Source organism: Anastrepha ludens, chromosome 2 (genome assembly GCF_028408465.1).
Source record: "Anastrepha ludens isolate Willacy chromosome 2, idAnaLude1.1, whole genome shotgun sequence".
In the NCBI taxonomy this organism is placed as follows: domain Eukaryota; kingdom Metazoa; phylum Arthropoda; class Insecta; order Diptera; family Tephritidae; genus Anastrepha; species Anastrepha ludens.
The window spans coordinates 31,253,874-31,277,094 of record NC_071498.1 but is presented as its reverse complement, the minus strand read 5'-3'; the positions used below and the strand labels follow the sequence as shown (position 1 = coordinate 31,277,094).

General features: G+C 34.8%; 2 protein-coding genes across 2 annotated transcripts in view; one reads left to right on the top strand and one right to left on the bottom strand.

Annotated features, from left to right (window-relative positions):
• The first annotated feature begins 838 nt into the window (after nt 1-838).
• Nucleotides 839-14,844, top strand: LOC128867769 (transmembrane protein 256 homolog). Its single transcript, XM_054109255.1, has 3 exons — nt 839-1,025; nt 1,119-1,418; nt 14,501-14,844. Exons 1-3 carry the CDS (start codon nt 930-932, stop codon nt 14,642-14,644), a joined length of 540 nt encoding a protein of 179 aa, XP_053965230.1. The 5' UTR covers nt 839-929; the 3' UTR covers nt 14,645-14,844.
• The window catches only part of LOC128867707 (probable multidrug resistance-associated protein lethal(2)03659), a 52,721-nt gene continuing 44,199 nt past the window's right edge, over nt 14,700-23,221 (bottom strand). Inside the window, exons 9-11 of the mRNA XM_054109161.1 lie at nt 22,370-23,148; nt 21,898-22,314; nt 14,700-19,543 (exon numbers count right to left, since the gene is read on the bottom strand). Coding sequence (XP_053965136.1) covers nt 19,505-19,543; nt 21,898-22,314; nt 22,370-23,148 — 1,235 coding nt within the window. The 3' untranslated portion in view covers nt 14,700-19,504. The remainder of the gene's footprint in view (nt 19,544-21,897; nt 22,315-22,369; nt 23,149-23,221) is intronic.

The window sequence follows — 23,221 nt, the reverse complement described above, 5'->3', positions numbered from 1 at the left end:
AGTGTGTAACTGAATTAAGCTCTCAGGTAGACTTCAGTTAGTGCAGCAAATATTACATGTGAAATATCAACATATTTTTTGAATCTTTTTGTAAAAATGTCTAATCTCATAAGCAAGATTTATATAAAATAAGATACTTAGATTTAAATGCAAAAAAGAACGCAACTTTGCCGTGACATGACTGTAAATGAGTTGTGTGGAAGAACTAAAAATAATACAAATAAAGTGACAACAACATTACAAAAAAAACCAATTCTAAAGTAAAAATTTCAATCAGAATGTAAACAAATAGACAAAACGATAACTAAAGAAAAAATCTCTCTGACATTTAAACCACCAGTGAGAGTGTGAAAATAGTCAGCTTTTTTCAACAAAAAATAAAACTCGAGTTAATGTAAGAAAGGCAAATGAAACAAAAGAGAAGAAATAGAAGAAGCGTTTTGGCAAGGCGACTTTGTACGAGGGCATATCTGTAAAAAAGCGGTTTTTTTTCGTCTTAAACATTAGAATGTCAACACAAATTGAAATGACGATCATCCGTGCTATGTCACTACAACTGACTTTGGTTTTAAAAAAAAAAAAAAAAAAGTAAAACAGTGCCGAACAGTGACACCTCTATATGGGCACATTCTCAACCGTGGTTCATAGTGATGATTGAAATGTATGCTCTTATTATACTTTAATGTAAGCAGTGGCTTTGCTTATTGTCGTATAAATATAAATTTTAAAATTAATTAGACCAGATAAATCAGGTAAGCTAAAAAACACATTTTCCAATATAATAATTATTATTTACTCTCAATCGCAAATTCACCCTCTACAATGTTCCCTTCCCCGGCATACCAGTATAAATATTGAGTCTTCGCAGTAGCGAACACCGATTAGCGATTTTTTTTGGTCAAATTGCTAAAATTGCAAAATAATAAAAAATGTCTTCATTAGGAGATTCGGTGGGTTATCTGCTATTTGGCAATCCAATTAGCCAAGCATTACTTTCGACTGCGTCAGGTGTGATTAAAGGCACAGTAAGTGTACACAAATATTGAATTTTTGATCATACTGGCGATTGTAATATATAAGTATTCTTTTTTTATTCCACTATTGTTTGCCGCTAAAAGCAAGCCCTTTTGCCAAAGAGATTACCGGCACCAAATGCCACCGTGCCTGCCCCACCACCGCCACCTGTGCGTTTACCTCTATGGGAGTTAGCAGGCAGAAATTATAATTTCATACGCTTAGCCGGATTATGTGGCTCAAGTGCTGTTATTATGGGCGCATATGGCAAACATGTTTTCTCCAACGATGCTAATATGGAAGAAAAAATGGAGGCAAAGACGGTCTTTGAGACAGCGAACCGTTTCCATTTCTTGCATTCGTTTGCACTATTGGCGATGCCATTGGTGCGGAAACCGTTACTGGTAAGATGATACTGCAGATATGTCATTTTTTAGGCAGAAGTAGTCATAGCAATGTTGTTGGTATTCAAATAGTTGTTTTCAATTATTGTGCAATTGTAAGTCAGTTGGGTTGGAAAAGAGAAACTTTCTACAGACAAGAATGTGTACAAATATTGGAAAAACTTTCCTTTACTACCACGATATATGTGAATGGGGGGCGGAGAGGGAGGGGGCGTGGCACCACCCACCACGCCCATTAGAAAGAGCAAGGTTACACCATTATAAGTGTGAAAGTCCCAACCTCCTAGTGTCCCTATAGAACTCCCAGGAGATGTTTAAAAATTAGGTTTTTTCCGACCGCATTTGCAGTTTGTACTGAAATACAGTTGAAGAGAAGAGTATACAGCAGTCGTCAACCCAGCAAGCATTTAACTTAGGTTTTATATTTCATAGCACTTATGAAAACGTTGTTTTATCGTAAAAGTTATGAGTGCCGATGGCGAAAATTTAGGTCAAAAAATGTTCGATTTTGCATTATTTCACTATTTATAAAATGTTTTTTTTGTAAAAATATTTGTTTTTGTAATATATATGTATATTTGAAATCAAAAAAGCGCCGCAGGCGAAAATTTGGACTAAAAATCGCGCGATTTTTATTCCAAATTTTCAGTATTTGTAAAAATATTTGTTTTTGTAATATATATGTATATTTGAAATCAAAAAAGCGCCCCTATAAATAATAAAAATAATAATGAAAGAATTGTTCCCTTTTGGTTGACTGGGTTTTTCTTATTTCGCTTTGTTCTTCTCTCTCTCATCGTTCGTTTGACAGTTCGCTCCTCAAATTTATTCTGCACGGTATTACAAACGGTTAGAAGAACATTTGTAAAAATAGAATTTTAATAGAATTTGGACTATTATTTAGTAAAAATAGCTTTAAATCGAATGTTAATGTAATAAAGAATCTTTATAAGTGATTTTGTTACTTTTCTGTGTTTGTATTTAAGTGAAATAAGCCTCTGTAATGGGGCATTTTTTCAAGCTTATGAAAAAAAGATGCATTTTTAACGTTAAATATTGCTATTAATTCTTAATTTTAATTTATAAAAAGAATATAAATCAAAAGGCTGATATAGTGACTACATTTGCGTGTTATAATTTTTAAATTCGGTCCACGCACTTAGACATTATAACCAAATATATCGTGGTAGAAAAGGAAAGCTCAGCCCAAATATTTGTCGAAGGTAAACATTTTTCGAAAATAAGACAACAATATTGTAAACGTGAACGCGATATTAATTTATATAATAGAATAGGCCGTTATGGCTGAAAGGAATGGTGCGTGACTGTGAAAGGAGAAGTTCATTTATGTAATAATGTATTGAATAAAGGCCTTTTTTTTTGTATCGCTGATTATATCGGATTGGGCCGAAATTAACGTGCGCATAGTGCTAAAGGATAGCCATTTGGTTTAAAAGTACTTTTATTATTTGGAATTATCTAATTCTGCAAAAAAAATTTAATCTTAAATCACGGATATGAATTTGCGTTTATTCGTATAAAAAGGGCTGAAATAGAAACATAACCATCATTGTGCCACAATTTAACATATTTTTTATTTATCGAATTTTCTTGCAATAACGATTAATTATTACTTTCATTAACCTATCAAACGACCATTGCACGGAAGAGCATAGCCAGAGTTAGACTGATGAGGGGGACTGATACTGGGGGCAGCGTAGCCGGAGCTAGACCGATAAGGGAGTTTTTTTTAACTGCGGCCTCCTATGCAGACAGGAGTTTGCGCGGAAATAGTCACTGTTGTTGTTGTAGCCGTAGATAAGGCTGCTGGAATAAATTTCACGAAAATTTTCTGAAGCCCCATTAATTGCTCGTTGGGTTAATCATTCGGCCTTTGCAACGTTTAAATGATTAACTATTTTTTTATCGACATTTCCGAAGCGGCATAATTAAAACCAAAGGGATTTTTTGAATTCCATGAAGTTATACATTTTAGACAAATTTCAAGTCTTTCATATATTTTCATTAAATTCCATACTTTCACTTACGCAAAACAAGCGAAAATGTAAGTTGAAATTGGGAAATTTGGCCCTTTTTCTAAGGAGCACTGAGGAACTAGTGAGCTTAAGTGGTTGGGGGTTGCATTTTTACATATGTATGTCCAGTTTCACATTTTTGTAGTTATTTCTCATTTATATACTTAAATAGTATTCAAATTAGGGCATTTAGCCTTAAAATTTTCGTTCTTACGACGGTTAGATTTACGCTACCGAAAGGATAACACAGGCCGACAAAATTTAACCAACATTCAGACCCAGAAACCAGACTATATATTTCCGAAGGTTTATGATGCGCTGAATCCAAATCTGGCCTCAGAATTGCTCTATTAGTTTGAGTTTTCGAGATATCCTAACCTAAAAGTGCAAAAAACCCCATTTTTGCCCATATTTGAGGTTATGTAGCCTTGCAGATGTTTTCTTTCACCAAAATTAAAGGATGGCATCTTTAAATACAAGCCTTCTTTTTTCAAATGGCGTTTTGTTTGCTCAAATATCATTTTTTTTCGCAGAGATATCGCATTTTGAAATTTTCATGTTTCGAAATTTTCCTACACCTGAAAATCGATTAAGATAACATAGACATGAAATAGTCGATTACTAATTTTCTTGGGTTATATATATTATATTTCCCATATATTTCCCATAATGTTTTCGTGAACACCAATGAACTGAACCTTGGGTTCCGTCCAAGGAGATTCATCAGTTGTCGGAGGCGTAATGGTTTCGGGAAGGTATGTACTTATATCTTAGTGTGGCAGGAATCCAACTGAATTTTCAACCGAAAATGCGCTACACCACTGTTCGTGTAGTCAAATCATATGGCCTCTGGTGACGGTCAAGCATAGTTTGACAAGAACTTTATATGTGTGCGTGTCGGGTGCTTGACGCTAATATCTAAAATTTTAGATTTTTACCGACAACAAGTATGTGTGACACGACGCCACCCGACTGCACTAACACATACAAAGCTCAGTCAAGCATGCTGTATCGTCACCAGAGGCCAATAGATCGAGTTCAAAAAATTTAAGTCTAGTTAAAAAAAAAGTAGACAACCTACTCGCCGGACCTTAATTGAATAGATGGGGTTAATTGTTCAGAAAAGTTTATTCGGCTGCGGTGGTCTTAAGCTTTAAGTTATATACTTAGTCCTGCCATAAGTTCTGTTACAAGTTAAGTTCGTTATAGCTATGAAAGTATAATACGTAATGAAGTTAGTTTTATTTAATGATTTAATTATTAAAAAAAATTGTTTGGCTTATGGGCTGGAGCGGAATCTTGCTGGAAGATCCTACACTCTCCATTGAAGAGAGTACTGCTCAACTGCTTCATGACGCCTTCTAAGACATTCCCTAGTACAATTTTGACCGGGTCCTAACCACTTTTTCGCAGAAATGAAGAGATGTAACGCCTTTAAAAGACGCTCCCCACCAAACCATTATGGAGGCTGAATGGTGGCTGCGCTGAACCCTTGGAACAACACTTTTTCCATCTTTAAAAGTTTTAGCATAGATTTTGTCGTTTTGCTTAAAAGCTTCTTCAACAGTGGAGGTTTTCTCATCTGTGAAAAGAATATTTTCATGGTCGTTTTCTCGAAATATTAAGTTTTTTCAGCAATTCGTAAATCTCACTTGCACTTTTACCAGGTTTTGTAATGCAATCACTGCAATGCGATTTTCCGTAGCTCCCCACTTCATTGTTAGCAAACGAAATTTGCCACAAAACTGAGTAGGCAATGCATACGAACAACAGCAAAAATAACGAAGCTGTTTTCTATGAATTTGTTCCCGCCGTAAGCATTGTAAAATTTGTCACAGAACTTATGATAAGACTAAGTATACGTGTATATCCCCTAAAAATAATAATAATAAGAATAAACTGGCGTTCGCTTGCTTATTTCACCATTTTTGTTTATGTTCAAGTCACTTTTCATGAAAACAAAATTTGTATGTAAAAACTGCTCGCTGGCACGAACCTGAAAAACTTAAAAATTCTTGTAATTAATTTTTTCAAAATCTATTTCACGGACAAATGTTTCTTTTACGGTAGGCTAATCGAGGGGCAGCTTATAAGTAGATTTTAGCAGTTATCTTCAGTTTTTTGTTTATTTATCTTTCATTATCAAACAGAAAATTTTTCTAAAAAATAAACCACCCGCATTAAAAACACTTTCCCATACATACGAATATATTTTTGAAGATATTTTATTGCCACTTAAAACATAATTTTTATTAAAGCACTAATCTATACACTTTACATGTTTTACAAAAGTTTTACGTCGAAATGTATTTAGTTTTCTTCATACAGGTTAGTTTAAAAGGTATAAAGAAGATGCATTTTTTGATTTATATATTTTCGCAGCCGAAGACCTTGCAGCTAGTGCTGTTAAACTTCACATGTAGTATCAGGATTTATAATTATATTTCATTTTAATATATAAATAAATATTTTATTTTTGTTAAGTTCCCAACCGGGCGCTTTTTTACCAAATTTCTTCTTTGCACTTACTCACCCAAGCATGCAGGCAAGTAGATGTGCTAGTCTGCCTTGTTTTTCTTTAATAATTTTGTAATTGGTTGCGTGTACATATACATTTATATATACTATATATATATTTATATGTGTGGATATCTATTACATTGCACATATTTATGTGTGTATACATTTACTATTTGAGCATTTCGCCATAAGTTCGTATTAAAGCTTCAGTTCATATTTTGATTTATTTTGTGAAAATTCTCTTTATTTTGTTGTTGTTGTTTGCCATAAGTGTACAAGTAATTGGTTTATTTTATGTGTTGGAATTTTTTGTTTTCCTGTAATTTGGTAAAAAAAAAATTGCATGCTTTTTAAACACTTAGTTGCGTACTTTTTTATGCGCTTTATCTTTATTATAAATTTTTAAGTATTTAGTTTAGTTGAACGGATTTGATTAACAACTTGCGTTATTCGGAGTTTTGAGAAGTCAAAAACAATTTGCTTTCTATTCAAGAAAGTTATTAACTATTTTCTTTCTATGTAGTAGTAATGAAAGGTGGCAATGGATGTACTTTTTTTTGCAATGAATGTATTTTTGTTTCTTGTTTTGTGCACAATGCATAAGCTGCGGGAGCTGTCGTATTTTTTTATACATTTTAACTGATTCGAACAAATGTTTACTTATTTGTGTTATTCTCTTTACCTTTTAATATAGAATCCACGCTAAAAATTATTTTCGCCTACAGTTTGCCAGGCTTGCCTAATAAAGCTGAGCTAAAATGTCCCTGGCCACTGAATTATGACCGGTGACCTTTTCTCGTGTGTTTAATTGTGTTGGATTTTTCAGCTAAATAAATTTTCTTATGGCCCAAAGGAATACAAATTGGTTGATTGGTATTCGTATTTGCTAACTGAGGGGCGACCTCGAAGAACACGTCAGAGTTTTAAAAATTGTTTTGGGTTTTCCAATTATTCTTGAGCTATAAACTTCAGAATACCAATATTTCATAGTTTATCTATTTGATTGTGAAGTTTTCAATGTAAAAATTAAGTATTAAATAGTAAATTTGAAATGGTGTTTTTTGGATGTTTCTTTGAAGGCGTGTAAAACGGATCGACTCCGGTGAGTTCTAGATTTCATGTCGCTAGCGAAATACCTTTTTTTGGAAGACCATGTTTTGAAGGCTGACAACTTTTTAACAAACCTCGTATGGCCACAAATTTTTTTTTATTTTTTAACAATGGATCAAAAAAGAAAATACGGAAAACAAAAATAAAAAATCTTATTTCGTTTCCGTTTTACACGCTTTTAAAGAAACACGCAAAAAACACCATTTCAAATGAGGCGAGGGCTTTAAATGAAATAAGAAATCTTTAATATCTTATACAAAAATTTTCTGAAAAGTTCGAACTAATCAAATTGATTTAAGTTTGTATTTCGGAATAGTAATTATGTTGGAAAAATTTTACGCAATTCAATCGAGTATCACGGTATATATATATATATAATATTATACCTATATAATTGGCGCGTACATCCTTTTTGGGTGTTTGGCCGAGCTCCTCCTCCTATTTGTGGTGTGCGCCTTGATGTTGCTCCACAAATGGAGGGACCTACAGTTTTAAACCGACTCCGAACGGCTGATATTTTTATGAGGAGCTTTTTCATGACAGAAATACACTCGGAGGTTTGCCATTGCCTGTCGAGGGGCGACCGCTATTAGAAAAATGTTTTTCTTAATTTCGGTGTTTCACGATATGTCGTTAATTTTAAAGCGATTGAATTAATTTTCTGATAAACTTTTTAACTCAAGGGGTTAGGGGTAGTTAGAGGTCCGAAAAAATGATGATTTTCAATAATTTTTTTTGCTAGTCAATTGCTTTATTTTACAAAAATCGAAATTTTTGAAAAAAAATCCTTCGATCAGACACGAGTTTTTTATGTTTTTCAAATGCAGTATAAATTTTATTGAAATCCACCAAGCGGTTTTTAAGTTGCAGTGATCAAGACATAATTCAAAAAACATAGTTTTGAGAAAAACGCATTTAAAGTTTTGCGAACGCTCCGGAGCGCCCGAGCGCCCTTTGTTAATTGTTGAATAACTCGAAAAGAATTTGTCGGATTCACTTCAAATTTTCACACAATATTTTTAAGATATACTTAAAAAAATGCAAAAAAAAATCTAATTTTTTGAAAATTCTGACTACCCCTAATCCCTTAACTGCTGACTTGAGATTCTCCGTAAGCGCAAATTAATTTACTTACAAACTACCTGTTTTATTTCCAACCGTTTCTGTTTAGTGATAAGCAACTGCTAAGTCCTAAAGGCACATCGAAAATGTTATAAGTCCGAAAGCATGCAAAAACGTGTCATCAACGTGGTGGAAATCGTTTCGTTTGTAGTCGTTTTAGCTTAGAATACGTGAAATCTTGTATAAGAGATGTTTCAAAATAAATTTTCTTGAAAAATATAGCTTTGAAAGAGCTTTGATTCATTCCTATAAAATTTAAAAAACTGAATACAGCTATTTTTCGCTCTAAAAGTTAGCGATAAGATGCAACTGATACAAATGTTGACGTTTATTTTTTACAATTATGCCATTAAAACTAAAAACTTCTAAAAGAAAATCGTTTTTTGGTACAATAAAATCATATCGCAATGATATATTTCACTCTAACCTTTCTAATAGTTCATGCGGACGAACTGATATATTTTTAATGTAAGATGGCTCTAGTTTTCTTGCATTCACTTCTCTTTCAGTTAGTACTAATCTTAAAAAGACAGCTGTTGTAATTTCATGATATTCTATTCATTAGTTCGTGAGTTATTGTGCAAAGAGTGAAGTTACTTTTGATATTTTCAAAACAAAGGATTAAAAGGAATTTCGTCTTTTTATTTTATACTGCTTCTTGAAGGGAAGAAAATACAGTTCAAGCGAAGCAATGGCTTGAAAAGTGTTATGGGGACTCCGCTCCCCGCTCCATCAGAAACAACAAGAAAACTATGGTTTGCTGATTTCAAACGTGGTCGTAGAGACACCGATGATGCAGTGGACGTCCATATGAGGCAGTAACACCAGAAAACATCAAAAAAATCCACAAAATCGTTTTGAATGATCGCCAAATGAAGTTACGTGTGAGTTAGCTGACATCGTAAATATATCAAAAGAAACTTCGAATTGCTCCCACATCCACCGCATTCGCCAGATTTGGCTCCCAGTGACTACTGGTTGTTCGCAGACCTTAAAAAACACATGATCGCCGGTAAGAAATTTCGCTCGAATGAAGATTTTATCGCTGAAGCTGACGCAACAGAAAAATCGTTCAACAAAAGTGGTATTGAAATGTTAAAGTGTGGTTGTTCTTGTTGGAAATTACGTTGAAGAATAAAGCTAATTTTGAACACAAAAAATCGTGTTTTCTTGGTTAGGCCCGGAACTTTTCAGCCCTTGTGTTATATGATGTTTTTTTATACCAAAATGTACTTTAATTGCAGGTTTTAAAAAATACTTTACAACCATTATTATGCATTTTTTATCAAATAACGGGTTTAATAACTTTTTTTATGCAAAATTTCTAGCAATTTTTATATCTTTTCACATATTCATTTCCTCTACAACTCTTTTTCTGCCGAGATTTTTCAAGCGTCAGAAGTGCAGCGTAAATTTCTTGAATGCAAGTGATGTTGAGTGACGTTGAAGAAAAACGACATTTTAGAATATTTGACGTTTGCTTCTCTCACTTTTACCTTTCTGCACTTTCTGCTTGTGCGGCAAAGGCAGTTCGATGCATTTCCGAAGAGACCCTACTTTGTTTTTCCGGGGGTAATGCATTTTGGAAAATGCTCAAAGTACTTAAAAGCTGAGTGCAATCCTTGCAAATTTCTATTAGCTTTTCCAAACCCTTCTTAACTTTCGTTCCTTTATTTTTTTCTTTATAGTTCTCTAATTGTATAATCTTTATGTTTTTTTTTTGTATAATCACATAACCTCCAATAAGACATAAACTTTAGCACAAAGTAAAACCTAGTAATTGACTTAAGTGTTTTTAAATTTTATTTGTTTTTCGTTCTGGTTTAGAAATTTCTTGAATTATATTTTGTTTTTATTTTTATTTTTGAATTTGTTTTTGTTCATTCACTTGATTCTTGAATTATGTATTTTTTTTGGTTTTTGTTCATTGTTCATTCATTAAATATATTTTTGTCAACATTTTCTCGCTTTAAAAAAGTGATATAAAGTCATATTTCACTACTACAACAATAAACAGCTTAAAGCGCAATATTGAAAGCATTTCTTGTCTTAGCTACATCTAATTAAAGTATTATATTTGAGGAGTAAATATGTATGTATGTATGCTCATTTGTATGTCATTTAACAACCACTAAAGTTTTGTTTTGTTTAGATGTCAAGCCATTTTTGCTAACACAGTCAGCGTACATTAATATTATTTCTCTAATATGAGTTTTACGTTTTCACAATCACTACATAATAAATCTCTTTGATTTGTTACAAAAATGCCTAATTGAACAGGTGCTTCTATAAAAGTAATTTTTTGTTTTAAAGTATGCACTTTCGCACTTATGATTAGCTTCGTTTGACACTCGCCAAAGTTACTCTCCTTTCGGAAACTCTTTTGCTGTGCATCCTAGTTTAAATTTGTTAGTATATTTAGAATTTTATTTTGCTTCAAACGCTTACTTACATGCAACACTTAAATTACTTGGTAAATGCGTTTGTTCAAATGCTCCATTTATATGTGGGGTTATGTGTATACAAACATACACAGTGCAGGGTGCCCATTAATTATAGCTTTCGGTATTCTGTTTTTTACTGATATGAAGTGTCGGAGTGTTTGAGGGCTAAGCCGAAGGCATGCAAATTTTCATATACCTTTGTAGGTGTATGTACTTATATATGTATAAGTTTTTTAACATTTAATTCAGAGTGAAATTAATAACGAAATAAAGAGAATTACAATTTTTTAATACAAATATTTGTTTTTAAATTTCTTTGACTCCTTTCGAAGTATGAAGTACCGAACCCTTTTTATGGAAGTAATAACAAAACAAATTACGCCCGAAACGCGCCAATTGTTCGCGCTCTCAATGAATTCAAGCAGATCTCATCATTTGTAGGGGTTGATTTTTCTTTGTCTAAAGATGTTTTCATTCTTCTGCAATCTTCACACCTTCTGAAATCTTGTATATTTTAGTTTTGATTTGTGTTAGGATGTTATATATATTTACGTATAAATAAAGAAACTCGAAGCATTATTTAATTCTTAGTATTTTATGAAAATTCGGAGCATTAATATTCGTCGAAGGAAAGTAATAAGACTGTATTATTTAAAGAAATTTTGCATGTTTTGTGTTTGGATTGTGGGTTTTGGTTTTTAGTGTTATGAAGTGAACTGAAAGTTCGAGAATTAACGAGAATATTCAGAGATTGTGCATTTAGTTCGTAACGAAACCAATTGATATGCGGGAAAAATTGTATTAAGTAACATTAGCTTAAACACTTAAATCTAATATTCTTAACCCTCAGAGTAATAAACAAAAACGGAGAACTTATTTATTCACCAGAACACAGTTTTTTATGCAAAGTTGAAAATGTAAAGTGGTCGAAAAATTCGGAGTAATTCGGAGAACTTATTTGCTCACCAAAACACAGTTTATTATGCATTTTATATGCAAATCTGAAAATATTAAGTAGTCGAAAAATTCGGAGTAATTCGGAGAACTTATTTGTTCACTAGAACACAGTTTATTAAGCATTTTATATGCGAATCTGAAAATATAAAGTAGTCGAAAAATTCGGAGTAATTCGGAGAACTTATATGTTCACTAAAACACAGTTTTTTATTTATGTTATATAATATACAAAGCTGAAAATATAAAGTAGTCGAAAAATTCGGAGTAATTCGGAGAGCTTATGTGTTCACTAAAACACAGTTTTTTATTTATGTTATATTCAAAGCCGAAAATATAAAGTAGTCGAAAAATTCGGAGTAATTCGGAGAACTTAATTGTTCACTAGAATGTAATTTTATATATATTTTATGTGCAGAGCTGAATCTAAAGTAGCCGAAAAATTCGGAGAACTTATTTGCTCACTAGAATGTAATTTTATGTGTAAAGCTGAAAATTTAAAGGGATTGGAAAAATTTGGAGTAATTCGGAGAACTTATACGCTCACTAGAATATAATTTTATATGTATTTAAGTGGAAATCTGAACGTTTAAAGGGTTGAAAAATTCGGAAAACTTATTCATTCACTGGAACACAATTTTGTATGTTAGTGTAGTAATCGTGTTTTTTTAACTTTAAAAATGCTTAACCCGCTTTAAATTAAATTCGGACTTAATGAGGCAGTATATTTTGCAAGAGAAATACCTACATTAATTTTCAATATATTGTTATTTTTTTTAGTTATTTTTCTAGTTTTTGCTTTTAATTAGCTTTGCTTTTTAGTTCGCTATTATTTAACAATTTTTGTTAGACTTTTGTTCAATATTTCTAAATTCGGCATAAACCAGAGATCAGTTTTATTTTTGTGCTACAAAAAAAACAAGCAAAAAAAATTGAATTCATGTAGAAAAGTTTGCCGAAATTTCGGAGTGTAATGTACTAAAAAATGTATGTATTCTTCAAAACGTATTCGGTTAAGTCTGTGCTTGTGGAGAAAATTGTGCACAAAAAACGAGTAAATGGTCTTTTGTCGCACAATGCCAAAGCAAAGAGATGCTGCGTAACAGGGTCGTATGCCGGAAAAATACGTCCAAGAAGTGTGCAAAAGTGAAGATTTACGAGAATGTAAAAAGATGCTAGCACTTAACCAAAGTGATTAACGAAATAAGAGTGATAAAATATGAGCGCGAAAATTATACAGTCAAGCAGACTCAAATAGATTCAGGATGCTGAGTTTTGTACTGCATAGAGGAGAGGAGGAGTTTCAGGTATTTTTAAACTTAAAATATTTGACAAGTGCCCTAAAAAATATTTGGTTTGCCAAGCCGTCTGCCATTGTGGTATAAAAAGCGAAACGCTCATTACTACAGGCACTAAAAATCAATAAATTTATATGAAGGAGTGCTTGCAAAAAAGATTGCTGCGATTCATAAAACAACATATAAGCTCAGTTCTGTCCTGGTCCGACCTAGCATCGTATTATTATACTCGTAGCCGTTTTGCTATGAACTGGTATGAAAATCGTGGCGTAAATATTGTTCAAAAAGACCTCAACCCACCAAACTGTCCACAATTGCGACTCATTGGAATATATCCTTATATCTTGTTAAAAGGAAATTGCGAAAAACAAAAAAAAAAAAAAAAAAAAAAAATTAAATGCGCAGCAGTTTAAAATTAATTGGCAGAGAGCAGCAGATACTGTAACAAAAACTGATTGATGTCCATCGCCTAATGAGAGAAGTCAAATCTAATTGTGCCATTTTTGTTTATGAAATAAAATACAAATTGTTTCGATAGCTTATGATGTCTACTTTCAGGATTCATAGGGGCCGGTCTCCAACTGGTATCGCTAGGGGCCAAAAGGTCTATGCGTGGCTTAATGCCAACCAGGCTAACCTAACCTTTGATAGTTAATATAAATTTGATGTTATAACGACTTTCGTCCAACCATTTTTTTCGTGTCCACTCTGTATGCAGTTTTATAGATCATTGAATTTTGGAGTAATAAAGTGCAGCTTTCAAGTGATTCGAAAATTGCGTTGAATTTTTACAATTTTATCTGCTGACGGTGTTCAATGTTTTCTTCATACAAAAAAGGTGGAATTGGCGTTAAATGGAGAAAATGGACAAGACTGCGACGGGAAAAAAAATTCTTAAAAATCAGTGTGAAATAACTAATAAAAAAAATAATAAATAGTCAAAACTTGCCGATATATAGTATACACATTCTTTTGACATTGACTGTTTGTATGGCTCATGCCTGATTTAATTTCTTTGGCTTTAGTTTTGTTTTAGTTTTTAGTGTGAAACAACGCGCATAAACTAAAAATGGTTTGATCGATACTTTACGAGATAGCGATCACTGTATCCATCTAGCGAGAAAATAATGGATTTCTTTTTCCCCCAACTAATATTTATTCCTTTTTCAATCTAACAAAATGCATGGAAAAGTGGCAGCTGCTAATTGCCATAAAATGCATTGCCATTGGAGAATCGATAAGGGTTCGCCGCAAGCCGCAATCTTATTTCCTAGCAGCAGCAGACACGAAAAGCGAATATACCTTTGAATTTTACAGCCATATTTTTCGCAATTGTTGACATGCACATACATATAATCCTCTTTTGATTCACATTGAACATTTGTATCAATTCAGTTTCTTTTATTTCGTTTGGTTTTTTTTTTCGGTTTTACAAATCTAATTTTATTTTAATAACAACTGATTTGCACATTGCAAGGAACTATTCTTATTGTCCTTTCATTACTCATGTCACTATGACGTTTTGCATTTACTTACACACAAACATACATAGCATATGAATTTTATTAAAAAATACTAATAATTGTCATTCGTTACAGACCGGCTCCTTGATGACCCTGGGCACTATCCTATTTAGCGGCGCTCTGTACTATCGCGCCTGCACTGGCGACAGAACTTACGTACCGGTGGCAACTTGTGGTGGCTTTTGCCTTATCGTAGCTTGGCTAACGCTAATCTGTTAAGGCGGCAATTGGTTGATTGACGCCCGTAATTTATTGGCGCACTCCTTTTAACGCGTTTGCTTTAGTTTAAAAATCAATATTGTTAATGTACAGTATCTATCCATCCTATTTGCGGCCGATGTTGCATAGATTTTCTTTTCTTTTTCTTTTTAATAAACAAAAAAAATGTAAATGTGCCGTAAGCGAAATTTTGAATATTTTGTAACTTATTTAATGTCCAGCAAGCAGCGGACATCGATCTGAAGCGGTCGTTGCTGCATAACTCTTTGAAATGATACCTCGTTGGCAGCATTCACAATGGAATGGGCAGCTACTGTAGTTTGTAGTGTAATTGTCTATGTTTAAATATTTAATTTGATAATTTTATAAATTTCCTTTTAAATCTTTTAGATTTTTGTCTTAATTTTTTAAATTTTTTTGTTTTATTTTTTTGTTTGTTTTAGTTTGCTTCTCCTCATCTTAATTTAAACTCATTTGAGTCATACATACACACGTTTGTCGTATGAATTTTGTAAATATATTTTTTTCTAATAGTAAAATATACATATGTAAGTATCTATGCACGTATATCTAAACGTTTATAACTAGTACTGATATGATCAGCGTTTACTGGAAGAATCAATGTCGTTAATAGTTGTAAAATATTATTCTAATTATATATTAGTTTGAAATGCATACTCGAAACTAGATTAATCGATTTGCGTGCTTATGCAGCGCCGTTTCTTTAACAATTATAAATTTACAATAAAACATTATAAAAAAAAAAGATTCAGTTTCATTACGCGCATGCGTCCAAATGTTTAATTTTTTTTGTTATTTTTTTCTGAATTTCACGCATTTATGTATTTCACTTGGATTTCATTTCATGTATGACGCCAAATACTAAGCAGCTGCTGTTGCTGCAGTTTGTTAAAAATAAAGCTTCTGTCTGCTACGGGTATAAAACATTTAAAACCACAAAATGTATGCCCTAATATTGTCATCGAGTTTTCACAATTGGAACACATATATTTATGTACGAGTATGTTTGTATATGTAGTAGATGCTTTCACGTAAAATTTACTTATAATCTAAACGCGTTAGCACTGCAGCTCACAAAGCAATTGAAATTTTATTTTTTATTTTTTTAATGAATCACAAATAGCTACTGCCTTCATAGCAAATTAATTGATTTATGGTTCGCACAAACCGCGCAGGCGTTAGGTAGCCTATACTACACAAAAAGCTGTATACTAGGTTGTTCAATAAGTTTTGCGGTGCGTTAAGAGAGCGTGTTGCTACTAGCCTAAAAATTTTTTTGTTATGTTGGTGCCCTTCAAGGATCACAGAATGCATGGTTGCGCCTTTCGAATTCGAATTGCGCCTTCTTCGCTTCGTAAGAGCCGATGAGTGTTCAAACAAAAGGAGAAGGAATTACTTGTTTGTAAAGATGAAGAGTAGGCGAAAGCAATGACAACAAACAAACCAAAACATTTTAAGCACACACACACACACACATGCATTTTCTTGCCACAGCGTCTTCCGTGTAGAAGCAATAGAACGCTCCCCCTCCCGTGAAGTAATACCTAACGATTGTCCCGCGGGAGGGAATCGGGGCTGAGGTGGGTTTTTAGTGGGTAAGTCGAAAGACAAGTCCCACACTTTTCCACTTTCAACGCTTTTTGCCACCTCCAGAAAAAAAGCACGGCGTCTTCCGCATAAAAACACCAATGAAAACTGCTTTTGGAGGATTTATTTTAATTTGAGCTTTCACAACTTAACACGCGGCACTTCGTTTTCATTAATTTGTTTAGTTTAAATCTCACAATTCACAATGCTGCCAAGTCATTCACTTAATTTTCACAAACATGTAATTTCTACTACTTTTGTTGGTTTTTTTCTTGTGTTTTGTATTGGTTAGGAACCTGACGTCAGTCTTCGTCAAAACGTGAAAAATAAAGTAACTGTATTGGGAAGACGTCACCTCAAGTGCTCAATTCGTATGCTCTCCATATGCACATTTGAGAAGTTTCATTTGAATCTGTCAATTCATTTATTCTTTTTTTACAAGCCATTTAGTATCGACGTGTCACAGTATTTTCTACGATAGAAAAAATCAAGCATCGCGCAGTGATTGAATTTTAATTTTTGGAAGGTTTAAAAGCAAAGGAAATTTATGAACAAATGTTGCAAGTGTATAAAGACTTTTCGCCATCAATTAGTACAGTGAAGAGGTGGATTGCTGAATTTAAACGTGGTCGTATAAGCCTTGAACACGAACCACGTAAGGGACGTCCCAAAACAGCAACAACAAAAGAAATCGTTGTTCCCACGACAGTCGGTTCTACGTTACCGGAACGACCCGGATTTATATCCGGCCAAGGACTGTCACTTCAGCAGCATTACCCATATATGTCTGGGGCATGTTTATGCTGCTACAACAACAACAACAAAAGAAATCGTAGAAAAAATACAGGACATCGTAAAGCAAATTCATGGAGTGACTGAAAGAGATTTAAGTAGAAGCACTAGGCATCTCAGTGGGCAGTTTAGGCCAATATTTTGACTGAAGTATTGCGTTGCAGAAAGCTGTATGCACATTGGGTGCGTATTCGCTAATAATGCCACAAAAACACATTCGAATGCGACTTTTTCAGCAACATTTAGCGCGTTTTCGAAAGGATACAGTAGATTTTGTGCCTCGATTCATCGCTATGGATGAGATTTGGGTCCATTACCATGATCCTAAATCAAAACAGGAGGCTAAAGAGTGGTGTGAAACTGGCTCAAGGCCGGCGGGCCAATTAAAAGGTCAAAAAAATCGATTTTTTTTTTCCTGAAATCAATAGCTTAGATATTCAAGAACATGAGACACAAATTTTCAGAGTTAAATTCCAAGTATTTGCAGAGCTACAGAGCCGAGCGTAGTGCGGCGTCGAGCAACCGTGCGCTTATTGTTGTAGTTTGAAGCGCGTTTTCTCGGCTTTTCATTTTCACGATTTTACCTAATTTATGTACACGATTGCAAAAAAACTAAACGAGCTATCCATTTCATTCAAAATGCGTTATTTTCAGTATTATTTTCTCTTCTATGTGAACTAAAAAAAAACATCCAAAAACTTTTTTTAAGCGACTTTTTCACCCAGTTGAAGAGTTTTTTTTTCTTTGAAAAACCACTTTTTTTTCTACCTTCCCCAAAAATTCGAATTTTACGTGTTTCTTAGTTCACATCGAAGATAATTACATCAAAATTAATAATCTTTTTTTTTTTGTTTTCAGATGAAAATTGCAAGTTGTATCTTGTACAGAAGTTGGATACTTCAGTGGCAAGGTGCTCTGGGAATCTATTGATAACTCGGCTTACAATATATTGTTGGAGATTGTACAAATTTTTTTTTTTTAGTTCAAATATATATTAAACTATCCCCAAAACTTCATTTGGCTAATTGTTTTTTTTTCTCATCCTACAACGCTTCGCGAAAACTACTGAATTTAGGACATCTAATTGGCCCGCCGGCCTCAAGAAGATGTTCATGTGCATCAGCTGTAGGAAAAAGTTGGTGAAAAAATACCCAGTTTGCAAAAGAAAAAAATTATTTTTCATCACAGAAGCATTTTTTTACAAGGGCTAAAATCCATGAATTAAAGTTCGAATTTTTGGAGCATTCACCATATTCGCCAGATTTGGCCCCTAGCGACTGTCATCTGAAAAACCAAAAAACAAAAATCATGCGTTCGAAATTCAGGGTTTTTCATTAAATGCTGACGTCATAACAGCCGTGGAAGCGTATTTTGTAGTCCTTCCAGTTTCGCACTTCAGGAATGGAAATCATAAATTGGAATCTCGTTGAAAGAATTTGATTGAGTGCAGGGAGTTAGGTAGGTAGGTCTGGTGGCTGCCAATATGACACACTTAGACCTGTCGTAGGTCCATTGTGATACCAATGGAACTTTTTCTTTACACTATGGGATCCTTTCTAAACTATCCGGTGGCTTTTATAAATTAGCTAAATTTAGTTTAAGATGCATTATATCCGCAGAGACCATGCTGAATAAAAAAGTGTATTCCGAACCATAAAATTGTGTTTTTCTTATTGAACCGCAAAACTTATTGAACTACCTAGTACTTGCTTGTGCTTCAAAGATTGCGCGTAAAGTTGAAATAATATTTAATATTTTTTTTAAGGAGTGCCGTAAATATTTGTGGCTTTTAATAACTATTGTCAGTATTCTACTAATCTGGTGCTGACATTCAGCAGTCCGACCTGAGTTTAGGCTAACTCACATTTTTGTTGCACATACCCACACACACCTAAACTAAAGTGTGTGCTTTTCGCTCGTTTGTTTGTGCTGCGTTGTTTATTGTCTGGCTTTACATTTGTGTGTGTTTTTTTGTTTTGTTTTTATTTTTATTTTTTTGTTCGTTTTCTATATTTTCTATATTATTTACAATTGCAATTGCATTCATATTTAAATGTTTCACATTTGTTTGTGGATATGTACAACTTACAATTTTCAGGTCAATTTTTCGCACTTTTTTTGCGTCATGTACGAGTACAAAGCACTTAAAATTAGTGTATAAGTGCATACAAACGTACATTTTTGTTTTTGCTTGTTTGCTGAGATATACAAAGATTTGACTCATGAATTGCCTTAGTTATTTGCCCCTTAAGTACTGTATAAAAATAAGCCCCGATATGATAATCTACGGTTTTCGTTCCCAATCACCGCTCCCCCATTTGCCGGTTCCTGCTATCCTAAGAATTTGTGATGCGTCGCATCGGTGAGAGTTTTTTGTATGCGCGCATTCGCCGGGTGATTTGCTATCGGTTCAAGGATTTTCAGTAAATACTCTTTGAATACTTTTGGTACGGAGAAATGTCAAGAATCCTTTTTCGCGCGCAAGTTCTCCTCATGCGCCTGAAAGAAACGAAAAGTTCAAAGTTCTAATGAGTGTCATTTCTATAAATCGTTTTTCAACAACAACACCACTCTCTCTCATACAGCCTCTAACGAATACTCCTCATCAAGGCATTTTTACTCGGTGAAGTCCAAAATAAACAAGACTGACGTTATAAAATGTTTTTGATGGCACCATCTTTTTAATGAGTTAGTGCGTTGGAAGTTATAGTCCGGGAGCCAGGGGTACATTTTGGACTGCGTTTTTATACCGCTAAATTCTTGGCTATATTTGTGATTTAGCTTTCATGAATAACGAAAGTTAGAGTCAGCTGGCGCACCCGCGGTGGGTGTGATTGTGGGAGGGTACGAAACGTGTCGAAAAAAAAATGTCTACCAACTCATTTTATACCGACTGAAATTTTTTTCATGTATTGTTGACATTTAGTAGAATAAAAAAAATATTCAGCTGCGCGGTAGGGGGGGAAAACACGTCAGCTGAACAGGTGATCTTGTAAAAAAAATTGACAAGTAAAACTACTTTATGCCGATTGAATTTTTTTTATATAATTTTTAGTCCGAGAGCAAGGGGTCATTTTGACCTCATCATTTCATGCCGACTGATTTTAATATTAAAGGCAGACGCTATCCAATGGATGACGAAACCAACCGTCAGATGGTCCAGTAGCGGTGGGTACGTGCGTGGGATGCTACGAAACGTGTCGGCATTTGGTATTGTTGACATTTGGTAAAAGAAAAAAAAAAATAGTCAGCTGCGCCGTAGAGGGGGAAAAATACGTCAGCTGAACCGGCGATCTTGTAAAATAAATGAAAAAGTAAAACTACTTTATGTCGATTGAATTTTTTTTACATAATTTTGGACACATATGAAAATATAATAATGATGGTCAGCTGCGTTTATAGCGGTGGGAAGACCGTCAGCCGAAGCAATAATGTATCATCCCCTTCATACATCTCGGCGACGCGCGGAATTTTCAATGCTTCGGCTGACGGTTGGTTTCGTCATCCATTGGATAGCGTCTGCCTTTAATATTAAAATCAGTCGGCATGAAATGATGAGGTCAAAATGACCCCTGGCTCCCGAACTATTACATCCCTAGCTGACTTTCAGTGAAAGCTTGGCAACATTCGTCCCAGTGGAAGCGAAATTACTGCGTCTAAAGTGTCAGTATGTTTGTGTCATCGGTACAAAAATGAGTTTCGAACAAAGAGCTAATATCAAATTTTGATTTAAAATCGGTAAAACGTTTACCGAAACATTTGAATTGGTGAAAAAGTTTATGGCGATGATTGCGTATCTCGTGCCAGAGTTCATGAGTGGTTTACACGTTTCAGAGATGGTTGTGAGGACATAAATAACGATGAACATTTAGGCCATCCAAAATCAGTAATCACCGAAATTGTTCGTAAATTTATCAAAAATTAACCGAAAACATCGTTTAAATTCATGGAATTGGAGTTGAATTTCTCCAAACATCGATTTATCGCATTTTAACTGATCATTTGGGCTTACGAAAGGTCTGTGCACGTTTCATTCCGCACAAGTTAACTGAGGACCAAAAATTGCTCAGAGTTCAACATTCGAAAGACCTCATTAAAGAGGCGAGAAAAGACAAGAACTTCCTTTACAACATTGTAACTGGTGTTGAAACGTGGTGTTTCCAACATGAAGCTGAAACTAAGCGTCAAAGTGCCGAATGGAAGGCCTTAGACGAGCCACCAGCCAAAAAATCGAATTTGAGAAGTCAAAAGTCGATGCTCATTTGTTTTTACGATTCCAAGAGAATTATCCACAAAGAGTTCATGCCAATAGGCCAAATCGTCAATGCAATTTTCTATCTTGACGTTTTGAAGCCTTTGTTGCATCGCATTGGTTGAATTCGCCCTGAATACCGCGAAGCAGGGAGCTGACGCTTATTGCATGATAAATCACCATCTCATCGATCCACTCTTGAGAATAATTTTTCGACTAGAAATCGCATTTTAACCATCAATCACTCACCGTATTCACCTGATATAGCTCCCTGTGACTTCTATCTATTCGGAAAATTGCATTTGACCATGAAAGGGAAACGTTTTGCGTCGATAGAGGCCATCCAAAAGGCTTGTATCATTCTATCGAAAAGCGTTTAGATCGCAAAAAACAGTGTATCGTAGCCAGGGGGACTATTTTACATAAATAAACTCGAAGTGGTCAGAACAAAGCTCCTGTCGTTTATATTTTAGCTCAGTCTCGTTTATTTTGGACTTCACCTTGTAATACTCATTATTGTGTTAGGATAGAGGGATATTGAAAGCTATATGGATGGAGCTCAAAACTCATACGCCATTATTTAGTTAAGTTGAAAACCCACCTTTTGTGCCACCATCAGCAGATTGTCGAAAGTGCTATTGCCCGCCTGCTTCACCATGCCATAGAATACTTTTGTTTTGCTCACAGTCAACAATTCAAATGGTGCGCCAAATTCCACCGCACGTCCCGCATCCATGACCAACACTTTGTCCGAGTCCATAACTGTGTGTAGGCGATGTGCAATTGTGAGAACCGTGCAATTCTTGAATTTACTTCTTATTGTCAGTTGTATGAGTGCATCAGTCTGTGGATCTACATTTGCCGTCGCCTCGTCTAGCACCAGAATTTTGTTTTCACGCAGGATGGCGCGTGCCAGACACACCAACTGCCGTTGGCCAACGCTGAAATTGGTGCCGCCTTCCGAGATTTTGCTCTGCAAACCACTTGGCAAATCCGAAACTACGCCTTTTAGTTTCACCTAGAAAATAGATTTGAAATTAATCCAACTTCTCGTATACAGACCGAGTATTTACCTCTTCGAGTGCTTCCCACAATTTCGCATCAGAGTACTCATCGAATGGATCCAAATTGTAACGCATTGTGCCCGAGAAGAGTACCGGTTCTTGTGGTATAATTGAGATTTTGCTACGCAAATCATGCAGACCCAAATCATTTGTATCGCGCGTGTCAATAACTATAGAACCATCATTGTAGGATAGCCGGAAAAGCGCATTGATGAGCGATGATTTGCCGGCACCAGTGCGTCCCACAATGCCTACCTTTTCGCAGGATTGTATCTCTAGATTGAGTGATTTTAGCACTCGCTCCGATTTCGGGTCGGGGAAATACCGCAAACTGAGCTTATCAAATTTAATTTTACCCTGTTCGGGCCATGACTTTGGCGGTTTTTTACCCGGTCTGCTCTCGAACTCGCCTTCGGGTTCAATCTGATCATATTCGACCACACGCTCCACGCATGTCATACTGTTTTCCAATTCGGCAGATTGGCGCATGCCCCACTGGACCATGCCGGTCAAGCCCATGGCCTGTGTGATCGCTAAACCCACATCACCTCCGTTTTCTGGCGATAAAAGAAAGAAGCTCAGTGTGGTTACCGCTATGTAGAGCACACAGAAGCAGTCCAGCCAGTAGCCAAAGGCACGATTCGTAGTCAAAAACATGTAGTAGCCGGAACTGTGCAGATCCTGATAGTTATCGAATTCAGTTATTAAAATTTTTTGAGCGCCGAATGCGCGTATCGTCGGTAGGCCGTTCAGTGAAGCACTTAGGTGGGAGTAGATTGGGGAGCGTGCTGCGGTGAAGAGAATGGAAAATTTTAAATGTTAGTTGAGGAGTTGAATAAAATGCAAAAATGTTTCTTCTTC